We start from the raw sequence: 20,171 nt of genomic DNA on the forward strand, positions 1-20,171 counted from the left end.
AAGAAAACTATAGAATAGGGCAGTCATATATTAGGATGTTACAACAACATAATATAGCCCCTACGGAGACAAATGTAGTGCGGCCAAATTCACAAAAAGTTCTTACGCTAGAATTGTTCGTAAGAGCAAATTACAGCGAATCCTGATGCTGCACATATCATTAGAAAAAGGCGGCCGGCCAATAACAAAGATCATTTTCGAACGAAAACCATTATGAATTCGGCCCCTGATCTTCCTTAAGTACTTCACACAATTTGACAGAGCACAATACGAGCAAAAAGGTACACACTAGCATCAGTTCTACCAAAATATTCCTTTAAATGAGGAGGAGAACCTGTTAATATTAACGTCATTTTTATAATTATCTTAAAAGGACGGCATACGACAGGCCAGTGACACAATGTTGCAAGTTTTCTAATTTTAATAGCCGCCGATTGGGCAAACTTGGAGATGCTGCGTCTATACTGCTTCATTACTTGCCGAAAAGTTATACCCTCACTGTCAGGAGACGCTAAAGTAATAAAGTACACGCGTGATCAAAAGTATCCTACGGACCACGGGATTCAATTCAGACGCACAAAGTTAAACTGACGAGTGCACTGACGTGTTCGGAATGCCATGTTCGGGCTGCATTCCTCAATATTTCAAGTTACGTTCACAGGTAGAGGCGAAAACCAACTTCATCGTTGAATCCACGGTCCATATTATCGCACACCCTTGCTCAGGGTATAGTGCACGCCGGTTTTTGACCATGCTGTTCCACTTACGGCGTTTTGCATTGTCTTCGAGCTCGACCTACAGAGGGCGCTGCGAGCGTTGCGATAGCCTGGGTAGCGTTCATAGACGTTTAACATTAAAGTTCGAGAAAGATACTAACGCAAAACACGAACCAATAGCATCAGAATTTCTAAAAAAAAATGAATAAAGAGCAAATAGCAGAGATCGTAAAAAACACAGTGAAGAAAATGACGGCTTTTCCTACAGCCGTTCGGAAATATAAGGAACTGGTAGACGTTATGCAGCAGAAAATAAGACATACACGGCAAACAAATTGTTGTACTGCAAAGAGGAAACCACTTAAAAAATTAATCAAGCTATAGGAGAGCGTAAGCAGGCGTTTAAGGATCATCGAGAAGCCAAAAAAGTTGTGATTACACTAAGAAGAGGTGCTCCTTAGATGGAACAAATACCAAGAAAAGAAAAAAGAAATCGCGAGGGAGCTCGCACAAGAGAAAATTAAATGCGCAAGTGAATGTTGTGTGCGCCATATTCGCAAAAAGAGCAAAAGGCGCCCTAAAGATATTCTTGAACCATATAAGAGCCCTGAAAGTTCTAACTAAAAATTTGCAAACGCTATAAGGGACGAAGACGGTAACATCTACGAAGGAGATGATGCGCTGCACAGACGTTATTAGGGATAGCTTCGGCACGAAAGAACGCGTAATTCAGGCTCAAACAGATCCAGGAACAACACAGAAGCCTGAGAGATCAAAATTTAGCAAAGAAAGCTTTTATTGAAAAAAAAAAGATACCAAGAACAAAATGTCCCTAATAACAAGGCAGCAGTCGCTGACAATATCCCAATACAGCTATTCAAAACCCTCAGTCCAAAAAGCAAGGCACTGCTGACTAGTGTCATAGAGCAAGTGATTAGAACGAAGAAAGTTCCCGTCGGATGGCGTGAAAGCAAGATGAACCTCATCTACAAAGGCGAAAGTGATAAGGATAAGACGAGCTCGTTCAGGCCAGTTACAGTAACGTCGGTGATACAGAGAATGGCAATGCAAGCCATAAAATTGGAACTGTCGAAGCGGGTGGAGAAAAATGATGTACTGGAGGAACTGCAGAATGGGTTTAGGCCAGGCCAGTGCCTAGAGGATATGTTTCTACTAACTCATTGCATAGATATTTCAGTAGCTCAGAATAGACATTTTTCGATAGCATTTCTAGATATTAAATGAGCCTATGACTGCGTAGGCAGGGAACTGTTATGGGATATTCTTAAGCACGAAGGCACAGAGGACAATTTCGTGGAGCTGCTGAGGGAGATATATAATATAGAGACAACTGAGTACAAGTTGTGGTGAAAACTGTGAGGAAGTGGTGAGAATTCACCAAGGACTGAAGCAAGGATGTCCTGTATCCATTGTTGTTCACGCTTTATGTTAAGGGCATGCAAAGACGTCTGGAACATAGCGAATTAGGGTTTGATTTATCCTACATGCGTAATGGACAAATGGTGAAACAGAAGCTAAGTGGACTGATGTATGGGGACGGCATAGTGCTATTAGGGGACAATAAAATTGATATACAGACACTTGCGAGTACCTGTGGCAACGCAGCGACAAATCTAGGTATCTTTTTTTTAATTATGGCGTTTTACGTGCCAAAACCACTTTCTGATTATGAGGCAAGCCGTAGTGGAGGACTCCGGAAATTTCGACCAGCTAGGGTTCTTTAACGTGCGCTTAAATCTAAGTACGGGGGTGTTTTTGCATTTCTCCTCCATCGAAATGCGGCTGCCCTAGCCGGGATTCTATCCCGCGACCTCGTGCTCAGCAGCCCAACACCATAGCCACTGAGCAACCACGGCGGGTGCGACCCATCTAGGCCTCACGTTTAGCGCAGAGAAATCGAGAATTATGATCTTTAATGAAGAGACGAGTAATTACGTGGTGTCAATTGAACAGCAAGGCATACCCATAGTTAAGCCTTATAAATACCTCGGCGTATAGGTAAACGAAGGAAAGACTTACTAGAACACACACCAAGAGAATATGAAAATAAAAGGGAAGCGGAATGCTGCATTAATGAAACACACAACACTGCGGAGCCGCAATAAGTATGAGGTGGTGCATGGAATCTGGAAAGGAGTTATAGTACCAGCACTAACATTCGCAAATGCCATTCTATGCTTAAAATCAGATATCTTGTCGGGGTTAGAAGATAACCAAAGATCGCTAGGCCGGTTGGCTTTGGGAGCCCTCGGTAAAACCACAAGGCAGTGCAGGGTTACATGAGTTGGGCCTCTTTTGAAGTAAGACACACCGAGGGCAAAATTATTTTTAAAGAAGACTGAGGAACATGGATGAAAATAAATAGGCATTTAGAGTGCTCAAGTATCTGTACTTGAATAGCGTGGACTGAGAATGTCAGAAGAGGTCAAGGGACTTGGCAACCAAGTACAGTTAAAATGTAAGTAGACAACCAGAAGTCATCAGAAAGAAAGTGAGAGAAACAGAGACAGCTAATGGAATGCAAAGAATGGAAACAAAAAGAACCATGGAGATTCGCAAGAATTAGAAGAAAGAAATTAGAAGGAAAAAATTGGAGGACGCTTAAGCTTCGCCTTCAAGAGTGGAACGCGACAGCGTTCCCGTCGACCCGCCAAGAGGGGTAAGACAATGGGCTACAGGGCAGCCATCACTTACGAGGCGCCCCGAATCGGACGCGGTGAGCGTCGAGCCATATGGTCGAGCAACGCGGCGTTCGGCGCAGCAACGAAACGTGCGCCTGAGCAAGCGGAGCGAACCAAAGAACTCGGTATCCCGGAGGGGGAAATGATGCACGCCAGCCAAACGTCGTGATCGGCACGGGCAGAGAGATAGACAGATAGTGATCTAAAGAAAGGAAGGACGCTTGATTCTGCAGAGAGAGAGAGAGAGAGGGAGCAAGGCGAAGCGTTGTCAGGGGAGAGAATCCGAGCCGCGACAGCTCCAATGCGCGCATGGCGCGCCATCTGTCGGGGCAGCGCCGTACATGGAGAGGAGGGGGTCTTCTGTGTTTGCCGCAAGATGGCTCTGCGTGTGCGGAAAGCGCAGAAGAAATGCAGCGAAACGCACTTCGCTACTCGTGTAATTGCGACTTCTGTAAGTTACATGTTCATAATTACCGATATACACCGCAGTATAACTTTCCACGGCTCGTTTCGAAGGCAACACCGCATTCACTAGAGGCGCGTTTGTACCTCTTGGAAGCATCGAACTCGTGGCTGGTAGCGTCTCCGTCTCACACTCCGGAGACCCTGGTTCGATTCCCACCCAGCCCATCTTGGAAGTTGCTTTTTATTTATGGAGTGCCTGCCGTGATTTATCGCTCACGGTCAACGCCGCGGACGCCGACACCGACACCGGCTTTTCTGCGACACGAGCTCCTTAACGCTATCGCGTTAAAACTATGTACGATAACACAAAGGGATGTGCCTTGCTATGTGAGGCTCGAGCCGGTTGCCTAAGGACAAAAACATACCGGAGCAAACATTCGCAACTAGATGAGGCACGTGTATGCTGCAACAAAAATCAGGAGACCACTCAGCACATCTCAATGGAATGTGAAGGGATCCATCCAGTGAGAACCACAGGTAACGTGCACCTCCTATAGAAGCACTTGTGTTTAAAGTGTACGGAAGCTTCAACCGGTCAGTAGTCGAGATAAGCAAGAGCCGTTTAGAGTATTTAAGAAAAAAAAATCTGGGAAGATATTGATACAACCGAATCTCTTACAAACATAGCTAGCGGTACAAGGAGCATCTTGAAAGAAAAAAAGAAGAAGGAGATGTCTACAAAAATGCTTGATAAAAAGCATGTGTAGCATACCTGATTGAATCAAGGAGGCTAGATGACTATTTGTCAGCGCCCCGTTTCAAAGGGGATGTCATCAAACCATGATCATCAAGATTGTAACGTCACGGCCAAGACTCGCGGCTGTCGTCTGCTACAGTTCAGCCGGCGTCCAGGGGCCTCCGGCAGTGTTTCCGTTCGTTCACTCTCGTTCTCTATGATAGCAAGATTATCACGTTTCGTTGAAATACTTTTTTTTCGGTATTTTCGTTCGTTCAGATGTAGTGAAAGAGCTATTTTCCAGACGTCTATTTTTTTTTTTGTCAAGGGCAGCATAACTGTGCTGGCCGACGTAGCTAAGTCCAGTGCAGTGCGGGCTTTTTATGCGCCGTTCTACAAACTGCCGCTGGAGCTCGCGTGAATAAAAACTGCATAAACGCGGCAACGCAGGGTAATCTAATAAGAGACCAAAGTAATTATTGCTGACCCTGCGTGCAGCAGTTACGTAACAAACGCTGGCAACATATGCGTATAACTTCCACAACATTTACGCTGACTTTAACCCGCTAAAAAATGTGTTGTTGCTTACGACCAGTGGTGTATGGTAAAATATCTAATTTTCAATGTTGTTCACAGAAACAGCGAGGACGGAACCTAACACCACCCCAATCGAGGCTCTGCCGGCACCGGATGCTCTTTGAACTGCTTCCCAAAGTTATGCATCCGTCGCCGGCTTTAATCTGCAGTAATTTGAAGTGAATATTTTATGCTTTCAGCAGCTGTTTGCGGTACATGATAAGGCATGGACTAGTGTGTGTTCCATTTTCAGCGCGGCTTATTCCAATTAGCTCAGCTGTTTACAGGTTTTGATGTCTGACAAAAAATCACAGTTTCGCCATACGGGCGAAGCAATGAATGCGATAGCAACATGTTAGAATATTACACGAAATGTAAGACTCGTAACTATAGTGGCAGTATGAATTCAAGTAAACGTACGCTGATAAAAGTAAAAACGAGCTGTTGCGAGTCCTCTGTTTGAATCATGCCATAGGACAATCCAGGGAAAACACGGGGAAGGCGGGAGATGGAAGTTCGAGACGATGAGCAAAACGAGAACAAGGTGAAAGCAGGAGAGGACAAGTCCACTTGTCGAAACGTTGGCTTCTGCTTTCACCTTGTTCTCGTTTTGCCCATCGCCATAGGACAATGTCATTTCTTACTTCCCTAATAATAAAAGAAGTACTCAAAAGTTCGTAAGACTTTAGCTTTGCACGATCCAAGCAGGCCACTAAGAGAAATTCAAATTGTGCAAAATTCACCGGATTGAGCAATTCGTCAACATACGGTGGGAATGTGTCAGGTGGTGCAGCCATAACTCGAGCTGCTTTTATGCACCTGTGCGTTTAGTGACTTCATCTGCTACAGTATGCATTTCCATTAACAATTCTTTAATTATTTTTCATGAGGTGAAATTTACAGCACTTATTCGGTAAGGTCACGTGTATTCATCGGTAGCAAGATTACTACAATGTGTGCCGGCATTGCGCCGTGTAGAGTCGTTTGAGATATTTGTATGCAACAACAACGAGCACCTGTGACTGATGTGCAGGAACAGTATTACGGCAAAGGCATAATAAAAAAAATATTCATCTCCACATCACTCTCTGAAAGTGGATGTAAATGGAAGCAGCTGTCGACGTCATACAGGCACCACCACCTCAAGCGACGTACGTCGCGCGCGCACGCACGTGTGCGGAAGTGCAGCATACATACTCATTTCCCTAGGCCCTTCACCAAGCGCAGGTGCCTTATTAAAGTAACTCAATTTTTTTAAGTAATCTGCGCCAGAGAATTCGTAAAGTACTACTTACATACAAGCTGGAGACATGATAACTTTGGATTGTAATTCCAATACACGACAAACATATTTCTGTTATGTGGAAACTCAAAGACAAAGCCCTTTTCCAGGTGCTGTTTGAAGACTGAGCGGTCGCGGCCGCTAGGTGTACGTATGGTTTCTGGACATTGTTTGCCATAATGTCGATTACGGTCGCAGCACACGCTGTGCGACAGATGCAACGGGCAGAGCGCCTACGTATCAAGGACAGACACAGATACATTGTGTGTACGCGTACGCCACGCGTGCAATCACGTCTGCGGAAATGCAGCACACATCCGTCCTTCTCCTAGGCCCTCCGCGAAACACAAGTGCATTACTCAACTAATTGAATTTTTCGAAGTAAATTGCGTCAAAAAATTCGGAAAATAAGACTTACACACAAGCTGCAGACATGATAGCTTCGTATTGTAATTCGCATATGCGATGGCTTAACGGCTATGGTGTTGCGCTGCTAAGCACGAGGTCGCAGGATAAAATCTCGGCCGTGGCAGCTGTATTTCGATGGGGCCTAAATGCAAATACGCTCGCTTCTCGTGCATTGGGGGCATGGCAGAGCCCCTGGTGGTCAAAATTATTCCGGAGTCCCCCACTGCGGCGTGCCTCATTATCAAATCGTGGTTTTGGCACGTAAAACCCGGGAATTTAATTGAATATACAAACATAACGGCATCGTCACGTGACGATATCGCCTGATGGCGTAATCTGATGTCATCACGTCAAACATGATGTCACCTGACGACGTCATGTGATGCCTCTTTCAGAAGTATCGCACTGTACGCTTCCGGCTTCTTTGAACTGTCTCCGGGATTGGCCCAGATTCTTGTGTCAGCACTGCGCATGAGGACACGAAAAGCCCCGACCAACTGGAAGCTAGCCGCTTCACTGTAAAAGTTATTGAGACTTCGCATTCGTCAACAAAACGAAGCGCCTACTTAACAGGAACACCATTTCGAATAATTGGGCTTCGTTGAGCTTGTGTGCGGGACACACCCGGCACGTATGCCGACGTGTTTGTCCCAAACTCCGGTAACATCGTACACATGTCCCCTCTCATAGCGGCCTGCGCTTTTCCTGCAGCTGTCATCGCTGTAGTAGCGATCTGGCGCCCGAAACAAATGAAAAACTGCTGCCGCAAACTTCAGCCCTCCTTTCTTCAAACTGTTGTTGTCTGCTACTGCATCCCGAGCGTGCTTTCAAAAGCGCCCGCGAGGTGGCTGTTGGTGGCGCCTCTGTAGGCGATGTACTATGCGTATTGCACCAGCGCATGCTCCGCTCTAACTTTTTCGGTTCTTCTATTCTTCTTACAGGTACAAGGGATTTGTGAAAGATTGTCCTTCAGGGCATCTCACTGAGCAGGTAAGTCGAGTTTCTAAGGCGTTGATCGGTTTGGGCAAATAATAGTAGTGCACTAATTCTTTAACATTATATTTCTGTCGTATTTAGAAAACGTGACCTTACACTTTTAAAGATAATGACAAGGCTGAACAGGATGCAATGCAGCATAACCTCGCACAAAAATGATAATTCAATACCACGTGAAAGTAGATTCCTAATTCAACAAAAGGGAACCATGACCAAGGGTCTCACCTCAAGTAGCCCATCAGAGCACGTGGTTGAGGTATGATTTAGGTCCACAGCCTTCCACATAGAAATTAAGGGAACAGCTAGCATTAGAACCTCTGACAAATCATAGCTTTTAGATAACCATTCCATGCCACACGAAGACCAGTAAGCAACAAGAACCACCAAGCTCCAGTCGAAAGCGTTAGATTAATTTAACATATCCTTCAGTCTGCTTCGACCTAGTCATTGAGAAAATTCTCTCTTGCCCTACGGCCACTCCTTCCTCCCTCTTTAATTATAAATCTCTGATAATTGACGCAGGCAGTAATGCTCGCCATTCGGCCTCTTGTACATAGACGCATCATCTCATAAAACCAACCTGTTTTTTAAGTATCAGGGGCCGAATTTCCAAAGCGTTTCTTTCGTAAGGTCCCTTCGCCATTGGCCAGCATCCTTGGCTACTTATATGTCCAACATAAGGATTCACTGAAATTTTCTGTTACGAACATTTCTATTGGTTTGCCCTGCGTTGAAACCATCGAGGTCACTCGCCGTGGTTGCTCAGTGGCTGTGGTGTTGAGCTGCTGACCATGAGGTGGCGGCATCGAATCCCGGTCACGGTGGCCGAATTTTCATGGAGGCGCAATGCGAAAACACGCGGGTACTCAGATTTAGGTGCACGTTAAAGAACCCCAGGTGGTCGAAATTTCCGGAGTCCCCCACTACGGCGTGCCTCATAATCGGAAAGTGGTTTTGGCACGTAAAACCCATTATTTAATTTTAAACCGACTAGGCTCCGGCACCTTGCAGCAGCGGAACTTTCGCCGCGTAATCCTAACCATTACACTGCTTGGACGCAGGGACCACATTAAGGATCCCTCCAGGATTTTATTAGATCCACAAATGTTTTTTTCATTCAATTAATCATCCTTATTCGCCCGCATCCCATACCCCTGTATGCCCTGAGGCAGTAACCCTCGCATTAAAAAAAAAAAAATTCTAGCATAAGAGAGCCCACAGGCCAAATTCACAAACTTTACGTTAGTAAAAGTTCATTGTCCCTGGTCGGCCGCCTTGCGTAATAACATGTTCAACATCACGATTGGCTGGAATGTGCTGCTCAAAAAGTTCTAGCGTAAGAACGTTTTCTGTAAACGCGGGCCCCGTAAAACATATTTATGGCACTCGAGTTCTTTAGGGTTTACACTGCCTGATTGTCACTTTCTAAGTGAGACAGAGGTCAGTCAGGTCAGAGAAGCTGCGTATGCCTTCCAATGGCTGGGTCAAAGCCCATCACAAGTACGTCAGGCCTGCAGTAAGCGCCAATTTCTCCCTTGGTGGTGGGCGGCACGAAAGTAAATCACAATCAGAACAAAAATGGTGGCGACATCAAGCTTCTCTCCCTTTCGCCCTGCTTTCCCTTGCGGTTTACGCCCTCATTTCCTCTGGCAGCTTTCCCCTGATGCCCCGAAGTAGCCATTTAGTCGTCCGATCTGAGCTTGTCGGCCTCAGTCGTTCCTTGACATTCCGATAATTCCAATGGTTCCGAAGTTTCCTGTGGTCGGTCTTCCCGTGAAAGCGGAAATGGTCGCAAGGCCAAGGACAATGCGAACAACACTCAACAATACCCACAACACGCACGAGTGGCTGAGCCAGCTGAGCTGAGTCAACAAAACCCATATATAGCACAAGGCCTGTTCACTCCGATCCATGACGTAAGGCAACCTGGCTCGGCTATCACAAAATCTAGCGGGGATGCCCCCGAGTAAGCCGTAGTGATTTTGACGTCACCGCTTTCGTCACGCCATCCTTCGCAAGCGAAATTTCCGACCAGGTAGCATGACGTCATGGATCGCAGTGAACAGGCCTTGTGCTATCTGTAGGTGGTGTTGGCTGAGCAGCCGTCTCACCGTCTAAGACGAGACCAGTAGGCTTTCAAACTAATTTGACGGAAAGCGCTTTTGTTTCTTTCACGCAATCAGTGTTTTTATTTGATTATTGTATTACTTATAAAGACGCTGCAACACCAAGCACAATTGACAAAGATTACTTTACATAAATTTATCATTTATATTTTGTTGAAAAAGCCATCCGCCTCCAGGACGGCGTGGGTAATTTTAAAGCACAACTAGCGGTTCCTTTCCGAGATAAAGCTAAGTTATCTTGCGGAAATTACGAAAATGGTTGGCCGACGACCTCAGAGCGCTGCATGCGAGGAAAGATAAATGCCATTTTCACGTTTTAATTTTAAAGCGAAGCTCCCTTTGCGAACCCTGGCGGACTGCCCTGAGCGTGGCTGCTGAGTGCTGCCGCTGTCTTGCCGAATAGTTCACACGTTAAGAAAAAAATTATTTGCTCGCTTCGTGGCGGGATCAAAGCCCGGTCTCACCAGCATAGCAGCTCGGTGCTCTGACCATCAGGCCACGATCGCTTTTCGGCTGTCCTTTATTGTATTACGTCACAATCGCGCGTACGCTTCTCTCGCGCCAATCAGATGATTGAGATGATCGCCGCGTGGGTCGCATTGCGCCGCAGGAGTGCGCGACAGCATGTGCGCGCGCGCCAGTTTCCTTTGCGCCAAAGACGCAGGAATTAAATGGGCAAATCTGTAGCACTCGATTAATTGCTTCACCAAAGCTTCGCTTCGCATTGATGCCAAGGCGTGCGTTGCACCTGCAAAATATTTTTCTCGTTTCGTTTTCTGCGAGCTTATTATTATTGTTCAACTGAAAAACTAATTTGACCAGTGATTTTGTTAGCACGTTGTGCTTTCCCCTAACTTCTTATTCCTATCGTTCTTTTCTGCTTTCATGCAATCTATCTATCTATCTATCTATCTATCTATCTATCTATCTATCTATCTATCTATCTATCTATCTATCTATCTATCTATCTATCTATCTATCTATCTATCTATCTATCTATCTATCTATCTATCTATCTATCTATCTATCCATCTATCCATCTATCTATCCATCCATCTATCCATCTATCCATCTATCTATCTATCTATCTATCTATCTATCTATCTATCTATCTATCTATCTATCTATCTATCTATCTATCTATCTATCTATCTATCTATCTATCTATCGCACACACATACATACGCACGCACACTCACAAATAAGAACACAAAATTTGAGCTTGGACGCTGTTGTTTATTTAAGCTTGGTCTCCTAGCAACAGAAGGCTGGCGCCGTGTTTCCTTTTCTTCTCTCGCTTTGTATTCCCGTCAGAAGATTGACAGCGGCGGGCACACGTGCGCGCAACTCGAAAGATTGGTGTTACGCAACCATGCACTAGCATCGAAATGCGCTCACGAAGAGCGGATTGCGCAAGCTCCTGTTTATACGACTCCCGCGCTCTTTTTCCGAGAGTGCGCAAATGCTGTTTAGGCTTCCAGGTAAAGCGTGCTTGCTCCGTGGCACACTGCGCGTGACATTGTTTTAAAAGCCTCACAAGATCGCGCTCTGGCACTTGAGATGCTCCGCTATTTCTCGGCCGAGACCAAACAGAAGCATCGCCTGCGGAAGCGTTCTAGTTGCCGCGGTATTCGTTCTTTTTTTTTCTTTGTTTGCCTACAGTACTGCCTACCTTGGTGTTACGTTTCCATCAGCCGTGACGAAGGGGCAGCCGAGTTCCCGGTAGAGTGACGTTTATTGACCCGTGCTTATTGGCTCTTGACTCGGACGTAAAAGACTGCCGCTAGCAAGCGGCGCTCGGCTTTTGACCATTTGCGACACGTGCGCAGTTGGCAGAGTGCTTTTATCAGTGGCGTGCTATCACACGCAGCACTTGCCTTTTAAGATGCAATAACCGAAATGCACGCCAAATTCACTGGCTACTTATGTAACGCGGCATTTGAGAAATCGCTTCCGAAAAAAGTAGCATAAACGCTGCCTTCAGGAGAAAATGATACTTTTTTGTTCAGCGGAGTGAATTCAAATTGGAGTCACTCTTGCTCTCGATTACAAATTACTGAAGCCGTTCAACCTGGCTGAACACCATTGTACAACCAGTCCACTAGTTGCGCGAGAAGGGGTTTAGCACATATAAACTCTAACGCATCCGCTTACATGAAATGCATGACGTTCCGATGAATTCGAAATGAATCCATAACGAGCACAATGTGCAAAGTAAGTAAGAGTTTATTTTTCTAGAAGATAAAGAAGAAAACAATTATTTGTTGGGACGTTTAGTCCGCGTTGATGTTACATGTACAGTAACAGGTGATTATGAGTAAACGGATGTTGATCTGCGCGGCGTGGTCCGTTGAAAGAAGGCGATTTCTACATTCGCGTATTACAAAAACGCGCAGTGTAAAAGGTGAAAGCGCCCTTCATTTCTATCTTATAGGACTCCGGTCGACTGTCTGCTCCTTACTTGCAATTTTCCGTTGAAATTTATTCTCGTTTTCGAGGCTCAAAGCAATAGCAGCATCTAATTTCTCGTAAACTTGTCCCAAATGAATGTTACAGCTTGCAGGGTTTTACGCCCCAAGGATGCAAAGTGAGGACGGGTGGACGATGTTAGCGGGAGGCTCCGGATTAATTTCGACCGACTTGCATAAAATACGAAGAGCAAGCGTTTGTTCTTCATTCCAATTGTCACTGGAATGCGGCCATATCTGCCGAAAATATAACCCACGATTGCGCAGGACGCCATATATCCGCTGACCCAGGGCCACGAGTCTATATTAACCTTGCACAAGTGCGCTCACACATTCGGTAACTTCAAATATTATTGTTCTTTCCACGCGACAGGTGTAAAAGTTACTAATGAGGCCAGTAAGTTGATTCGGTTCGCAAACATTGTTCTTTAAGAAGGAGGAAAGGAGAAAGGGGGGAGTTGGGTTACTTATATAAGCGCACACTTTCTCTCTGCATCAGCGCGGGCTCGTGAGTTTAGCTTTAAAGGTATAGCTTCTGAATGCCATTGTAAAGGTAATCAGAAAAAAGGATAGGGTATGGGGCGACGAGCCGCCACTGGATACGGCAGCCTGCTGTGGCCGGCTGCTTTATCGATATGATACACTGTAATCGATGATACGGTCATGAGGCGGTGATGCTGTAATCAATGACACGATCACCTCGTCGCAGTGCGGGGCAACTCGGCGATCATATATGGGGCTAGCAAGCATTTCTGAAAATGACTTTGCTGTGACCGCTTACTTGGGCCCGAGTATGTGGCAGCGACGATGCAAGGCCCCTTAGGGGTCGCCACAGAAAAACTACACAAGCGAACAATATCACTACCCGCCGCGGAGCTTCAGTATCTATGTGGTTACACTGTTGAGCATGAGGTCATGGGCTCGATCCCCACCGCGGCGGCCTCTTTGCGATGGAGGGGGAATGTAAAAGCGCACGCGTACCGTGCATTGGATTAACGTTAAAGAACCGCATATGGTTGAAAGTAATCCAGAGTTCACTACGGCGTCCCTCATAACCCACTGGGCAGTTTCGGAACGTTAAACCACGCAATTTAATTTAAATAAACAGCATCACGAGAGATACCGTATACTGACGTGAGCGAGGCTCAATTGATAAGCTTGTAGCGACCGCCAGTCACTATACATTGTCCCCAGTTTCTGGGACATTCAGCTACCTCGCCTGGCGTCCACGTGGGGGTCATTGCCCTCTGCTCTTTCTTGGAAGTTAGGGGGCTGCCCGACAGGGGCGCCACCACAGTCACTCGGCAAACCTAATTATACTTTCTAATTAAGCCAGTCGACTCTCCGTTCTCAAGTTGTCAAAACGTGTAGTACTTGCTTTCGCTAAACCGATCTTCCAACAAGCTGCCTATTTGATTTGACATATGCTGCCGCTATCGCAATTAAGGACCTCATCTTTAGATCTTTCCTCGCGAAAAGAGCAGGCGTGTGATTCTTCTTTCTCGACCACCCAAAGTTCGCGAGACGTTCGTCTCGAGTCGCTTACAATGACACGCCGCCCTCCTTCCGCAGGGATTCCTGAGGATATACAAGCTCTTCTTCCCCCAGGGAGACCCTTCTAAGTTTACTTCGCTCATTTTCCGGGTCTTCGACGAGAACAAGGTAAGAGACATTCAGCTACGAAAGCTGACAACATTTCCAGCATGAAAACAAATCAGTAAATCTAGAAGTAACTGCTGTGTTACACCTTCATTACACAAGCAACCTAACTAAAAAATGACTTCGCCTGCCCACAGCATAACACTGCTTTCTTCCCTACTCCCAATATTTCTTTTTCTGTGTTTGGTTTCAGGAGGATAATTGGAAGAAGGTCGTTCACGCTTTAGTGCTTATGCTAATGGTTTGCGACTGACGCCTGATGCCTTACTAGCTCTTCGCAGCAGCCTAGTCATATATCGAGGCTTACAATATCTACATACAGAATATCAAGCTCTGTAATAGGGGTCAAAGTCAGTCTTTGTACAGTTTACCAAGCTTTTAAACATATGGTGGTGCACTATCACAGGGACCACCACCTTGATGGCCACTCTGCGGAGCAAGTCATTTTATATTTTGGCATTCTAACTGAAGAATTTGTAAAGATTATAAACAGCCCGAGTCATAAAGCTAAGAAAAAAATTACCAGCTCTCCCGTAATCGAGAGTAGATGTACGCATGAAATGGGAACCGGCGAAGGAGATTTGTTGGAGATGATGCTAGTCACAATGTTAAACATTTGGAGGACGCTTAAGATTCGCCTTTAAAAGTGAAACGCGATAGCACATATTCAAAGATTCACGACAACTTTTCACGCTTCCCGGCAATGGCAGCTTATGTAACCGTAAGGTTTACTGGGAAACGCTGGCGGCGAACGCTATGCACAAGGGCGAGCTTTCTGGTAGGAAAATGGCCTCTGGCGTGGGCTGATCTCCTATTATTGTTTCGCAATTTTAATAGTTCCGTCTGAAAAGATGTAATATAAAAGATATGTACTGTCAGTGTTTCTTTTTATTATATTTGTAATTGGGGGCTGTCATTCTCAAAATTACGAGGAATGACATTGTAGAGAAGGAAAGACAAGGTATGAGCAACTTATGATAGAAGAGTGATCGGGTATGTGTGGTTGGGAATGATTTTTGGCGGAGATGGTCGACGCTGCACGCGGGACACCGACGCCGGAGTTTCTGCCACAGGGTGCCCTTAACGCTACCGCGTTGAAACATTGTTAATACTTTGCCCTCAGCGTGAGATTAAACTAAATCATGGCTGGTCTCGCCATTTTCTTTTTTTTTTGTCGTGGCGTAGAGCAAGTAGTAAGGGTGAATTCCGATTGAAGCGAATGGTCTGGGATGGTTTTGGCACTGCAATTCTGTTACGCAATCAGGGCAACCTGCTACAGTAGACGACGCGCTTGCGCAGGTGGCCTAACGTTGCGCTTGCCACGGGAACGATGAGCAAAACTAGAACAAGGTAAAAGCGGAGGCCAACGTTTTGACAAGTGGACTTGTCTTTTTCAAGGCGACATATGCTTTCCTCGGCATAGTATATACAGGTTGTCCCACATAACTTCAACCAAAGTTTAAAAATTACAGGCACTCTGGACGCGAGTGGAACCGAATACATAATGTTAGCACTGGCCTCGAGTTACTCAGGCTATTTTTCCCCCCTTAACTAACAGATTAGGTAAGTTTAATTAATCAATTCGCAAAGTTGTAGAGCGCCTTGTGAAGCCTCTCAACAAATTGTTTCCAACACGATGTATCTCACGTGGTCCTTTCTTCCGCGTTCCAAAGAAAGCGCGCGAAATAAAAAAAAATACCGCGTGACTGCGCGGTTGTGCACTGTTATTGTGCTGCTCTCAAGCGTGCGATGGATGAACAAGGTCGGCTGCAGCGAGACTGGCCCGCAACAGGGCGTTATGCCTGGTGTAGGTATCTGGGCATGTGGCTTTTATCGCATGATGGCGCAAATGCTGGCCAAGCGGTGCCGAAGCAATAAAGCGTCTAATGAGACGAAAGAGAACAAGAGCATAGCTTTGTTTTTTTATGCTTGAAATGGGAAAGAGCTGGCAGCCTGCCAACAGAATGTAATGGGGTTGGGTGGGCAGGCGGCGTTAGGGCCGGAATAATTTCCCAGTGACCTTCACTCCAATAAGCGCCCTTTAATTATAATGCGGGTTCGAAGCGGTCCCCATCTGCTGCAATGTACATTTGACATTTCATAGGCACATTTTCCGAGGCGTTCTTGATCATGGTATCAGGGATGGAGTTGCAGACTTGCCTTTTTTCTTTTAGGTTCTCTGATACTGTGGTTCGTGTCCGGCATACTTGATCCTTGACGTAGCCCCAGAGAAAGAAATCGAGGAGAATTAAATCTGGTGACCATGCCGGCAAAGCAATGGGCCCACGCCATCCAATCCGCCGCTGCGCGAATACTTCACGCAGCCACTTGCAAGCTTTGCTGCTGCCGTGAGCGGGAGCACCATCATGCTGATACCAAATATCATTAATCCTAGCCAATGGAACTTCGCAAAGAAAATCCTCAAGCGCCCCATCAAGGAGGTCGTTGACCTATCTTTCGCTTGTAAGCGTGTTATCAAAAAACTCGGGGCCAGTGATAGTGCCACCCTAAATTCCACACCACGCATTAACCGACCACTGATATTGGTGACGTGTCTTCAAAACCCAGTGAGAGTTTTTGTTCCTCCAATAGTGAGTGTTGTGGATGTTCACTTGGACATTACGTGAGAATGTAGCTTCGTTGGTCCACAGTATTTTGTTGACAAAGCCAGGGTCCTCTTCCGTCTTGATCAAAATCCAGTTGGCAAAGTCCTTTCGATTTTGGAAATCGCGGGGCTCCAACATCTGGCGCAGCTGCACGTGGTACGGATGGAGTTGCCTCTTAAGTACTCTCCACACTGAAGACGTTGACACTCCAGCTGGAGAAAATTTCTGAAGAAAACTTTGACTGACTATCTGTCTCCACGTCCTCGCCAAGGATTGAAGATTTATGTCGTTTCTTCGTAAAAGTCCCAGTCTGTCTCAGCGTTTCATATGCACGCACAATCGTCATTGAGCTCGGACGCGTACCTGGATACCAGCGTTGAAATAGCTCAACTACGCGCCTTCTATGTCCACTTGACGCACCTAGACCAAAACCATATCCGCTCGTTCCTCATTGGAGTAAGCCATATCTGCTGCTCAACGTTGGCCACAGCCAAATAGCGTAGCTGTGGAGAACACGCAGGGATACGGGCGCCTGAGGAGCACTGGATATATTGCAGTTCGCTGGGATTGGTTCTAATGAGGTACATAAGGTATCATCTACATCCGGTAAGCTGAAACAGCCTGTGGGCGCACTTCCTCAGGGACTGACGCGCCGGTCACGGTGCACAAGTGTGAAGCCAGACGCGGCCACCTGATGCTGCGACCACGATGCTATGCGCACGTGCGGGGTGCGAGACCAAGAAAGAACGTCTGGTAGACAGTAAGTGTGAGAAGGACAGCAGACGGGGCCAGTGCGAAGATACATCATCTGAAGAAGACATGCGTAATGTTCCTTGAACATAGCCAATGTTTAGTTTATCATTAGTTAGCTTTGTCCACGTCTGATCTATCCGCTGTTATTCGAGCCCTAAGGTTGAAAGTTGTAGCAACATCGTTCAATTCGAAAACTACTACAAGGCCATTTGTGTACAAAAGTTGAATTGTAGCAGCCGTCATCGCCTTCCATCGTTGCCACGTGCTTCGCCATTTCCTTCTTTCAAGAAGAATCAAAAAGCTGCTTTCGTCTTTTCTTTTTCGTGGCCTTAGACGCTTTATCGGTTCGGCAACGCTCGGCCAGCAGCATGCATTTGCGCCGTCATGCAATAAAAGCCGCATGCCCAGATACAGATGGATGGATGTTAAGAGCGTCTCCTTTGAAACGAGGTGGTGGGTTGCGCCACCAAGCTCTTGCTATTATACTGCCTAATGTCCTACCTAGGTTAAACAATAAAAAAAAAACACGCGATGAACACCCACAACCAAATTTTCTGATCGCCTATTGCTAACTGTGCTTTTGTACGTCTCATGTTTTTTGTCGTTTCCCTACTTTTCTTCCACCAATCCTCCAATCGCCTCTTAGTAATCCCTATTGCGGACATATTTGCTTTTCCACTGCTCTCGCTGAACCCCAAGGGCTTCAAGGAGGCCAGTGGTGCCTAAATAGACTGCTGGGTAGACGTCTTCACAATCTAATAAAACATGCTGCATAGTTTCCCTATATATATCTTTACCACAGCAAGCACATGCTTCTTCTTCCTTCTTATATCTAGCTTTATCGCTGCGTGTTCTAAGGCATCCCGATCTCGCTTCGACAAGTAATGAGCTTCCCTTTGAGTTATCATAAATTGTTTCTTTCGTGATTTCGTTTCTTCCTCTTAAGTAGTTAGTCATGGCAGGTTTCTTTTCCATTGCCGCCACCCATGAGATTATTTCAGCCTCTCTGACTTTCCGCTTGACGTTCTTTGTTGCTGTGTTGCCCACCCTACAGGCCGCATACTTGCTGGTAAGCTTCCTAGTTCTCTTCCTCCACTGTGAATCAATGTATTTCCTGCACAGATACCTCAACACTCTCCCAGCCCATTTACTTTCTGCCATATTCCTCAGTCGTTCTGCATACTCAATTTTACTGCGAGCTTCCCTCACTTCAAAACTAGTCCAGTCCATATCACCCTGCACAGCTTCATTCGTAGTCTTCCCGTGCGCGCCCAGTGCGAAGCGACCCACTCACTTTTGATTGCCATCGAGTCCTGATTGTACCCCTGATTTAAAGCAAACAACCGCATTTCAAAAAAGTAAGTCCTGGAACCATTACACATTTCCACATACCTCGGATGACCTCGTACCTATCGTATACCCATAGCGCTCTGTGCTTCATTATGGCTGCATTTACGTTCCCCTGCACTGTTATTGTTTTTTCCTGTGTTTCCATATATCTACTGCCTTCGTTTATCCATATACCAAGGCATATGGATAAACCAAGGATATGGATACCAAGGTATATGGATATTCTGTTACCCGAGGTATTTCCTGGCCCTGTATCGCCACTGTCTGTTCAGCTGTTTTCATTTTTCATTGAATACCATAACACCTGATTTTCTAACACTAAATTTCAAACCTAAATTGTTGCCTTCCTGTCCACAGATATTAGCCAGACGTTGCAAATCACTTTGCTTGTTAGCTAGCAACACAATGTCATCCGCATAAAATAAACCTGGAAGCTGCTGCTCTACTACTGTGCCCGCCTGTTTGTATGAGAGATTAAAGCCGATATTACTTCCTTCTAGCGCCCTCTCCATCCTCACCATGTACATCATAAACAGCAGCGGGGATAAAGGGCACCCCTGCTTCAGTCCCTTGTTGATATGAACTTTCTCCTCGCTCCTCATCCTTTCCCATTCAACGCAAACGGTATTTTCTAGGCAAATCTCCCTCAAAATTTGTAGACAATCGTCACTTAAGGCTTTCCCTTCCAGAATATGCCACAAAATGTTGCGGTCTACGTTGTCATAGACTCCTGCAATGTCTAAAAAGGCCACATATAACGGTCTGTTTTCTACTTTTGATGTTTCAATACACTGAGTAAGAACAAATAAGTTATCATCTAAACGCTTACCTGTTCTGAAGCCTTTCTGAAGTTTTCCCAAAATGCCATTATTCTCTGCCCATGCTTGAAGCTTTAATTTGATTGCCTGCACTGCTATCCTGTATATTACCGATGTAATGATCAACGGTCTAAGCGAGTGAATTCTATCTTTCTGCCCTTTACCTTTATAAATTAAATTCATTCTACTTTATCGCCAACTGTCTGGTATTCGCCTATCTTTTAAAGTATCTTCCACGGCTTTCAACAGAGCTTCCTTACTTTTTGGTCCCAGTTCATTAATCAGCCTAACGGGAACCTCGTCTAGCACCGTGGCTCTGCGCTTAGGAATTTTCCCTTCGGCTTTCTTCCAGTTGAAATTTGTCAGCCCCAGCTCCTTTTCCACTTGGGTCTCTTTCATGCTCTTTTTTTCTTCAAATACAACCTCGTCATTGCCTTGGAAAGATTCGGCTGTTATTTTTTGGATGTAATTTATTGCCGCTTCTCCTTCCAGTCTGTTTTCATCTTCGTCTGGAATATGTTGTTGTATTGTTGTTGACTTCCTGCCTAATACTTTTATGTGGTTCCAAAA

General features: G+C 45.7%; 1 protein-coding gene across 2 annotated transcripts in view; it reads left to right on the forward strand.

The window, feature by feature from the left end:
• The window catches only part of LOC135915097 (frequenin-2-like), a 305,612-nt gene that overhangs the window by 242,389 nt on the left and 43,052 nt on the right, over window positions 1-20,171 (forward strand). For both annotated transcript variants that reach the window (XM_065448094.1, XM_065448093.1), the window contains exons 3-4: window positions 7,767-7,815; window positions 13,988-14,077. In XM_065448094.1, coding sequence (XP_065304166.1) covers window positions 7,767-7,815; window positions 13,988-14,077 — 139 coding nt within the window. The remainder of the gene's footprint in view (window positions 1-7,766; window positions 7,816-13,987; window positions 14,078-20,171) is intronic.

The sequence above is a fragment of the Dermacentor albipictus genome, chromosome 1 (genome assembly GCF_038994185.2).
Source record: "Dermacentor albipictus isolate Rhodes 1998 colony chromosome 1, USDA_Dalb.pri_finalv2, whole genome shotgun sequence".
Lineage (NCBI taxonomy): Eukaryota > Metazoa > Arthropoda > Arachnida > Ixodida > Ixodidae > Dermacentor > Dermacentor albipictus.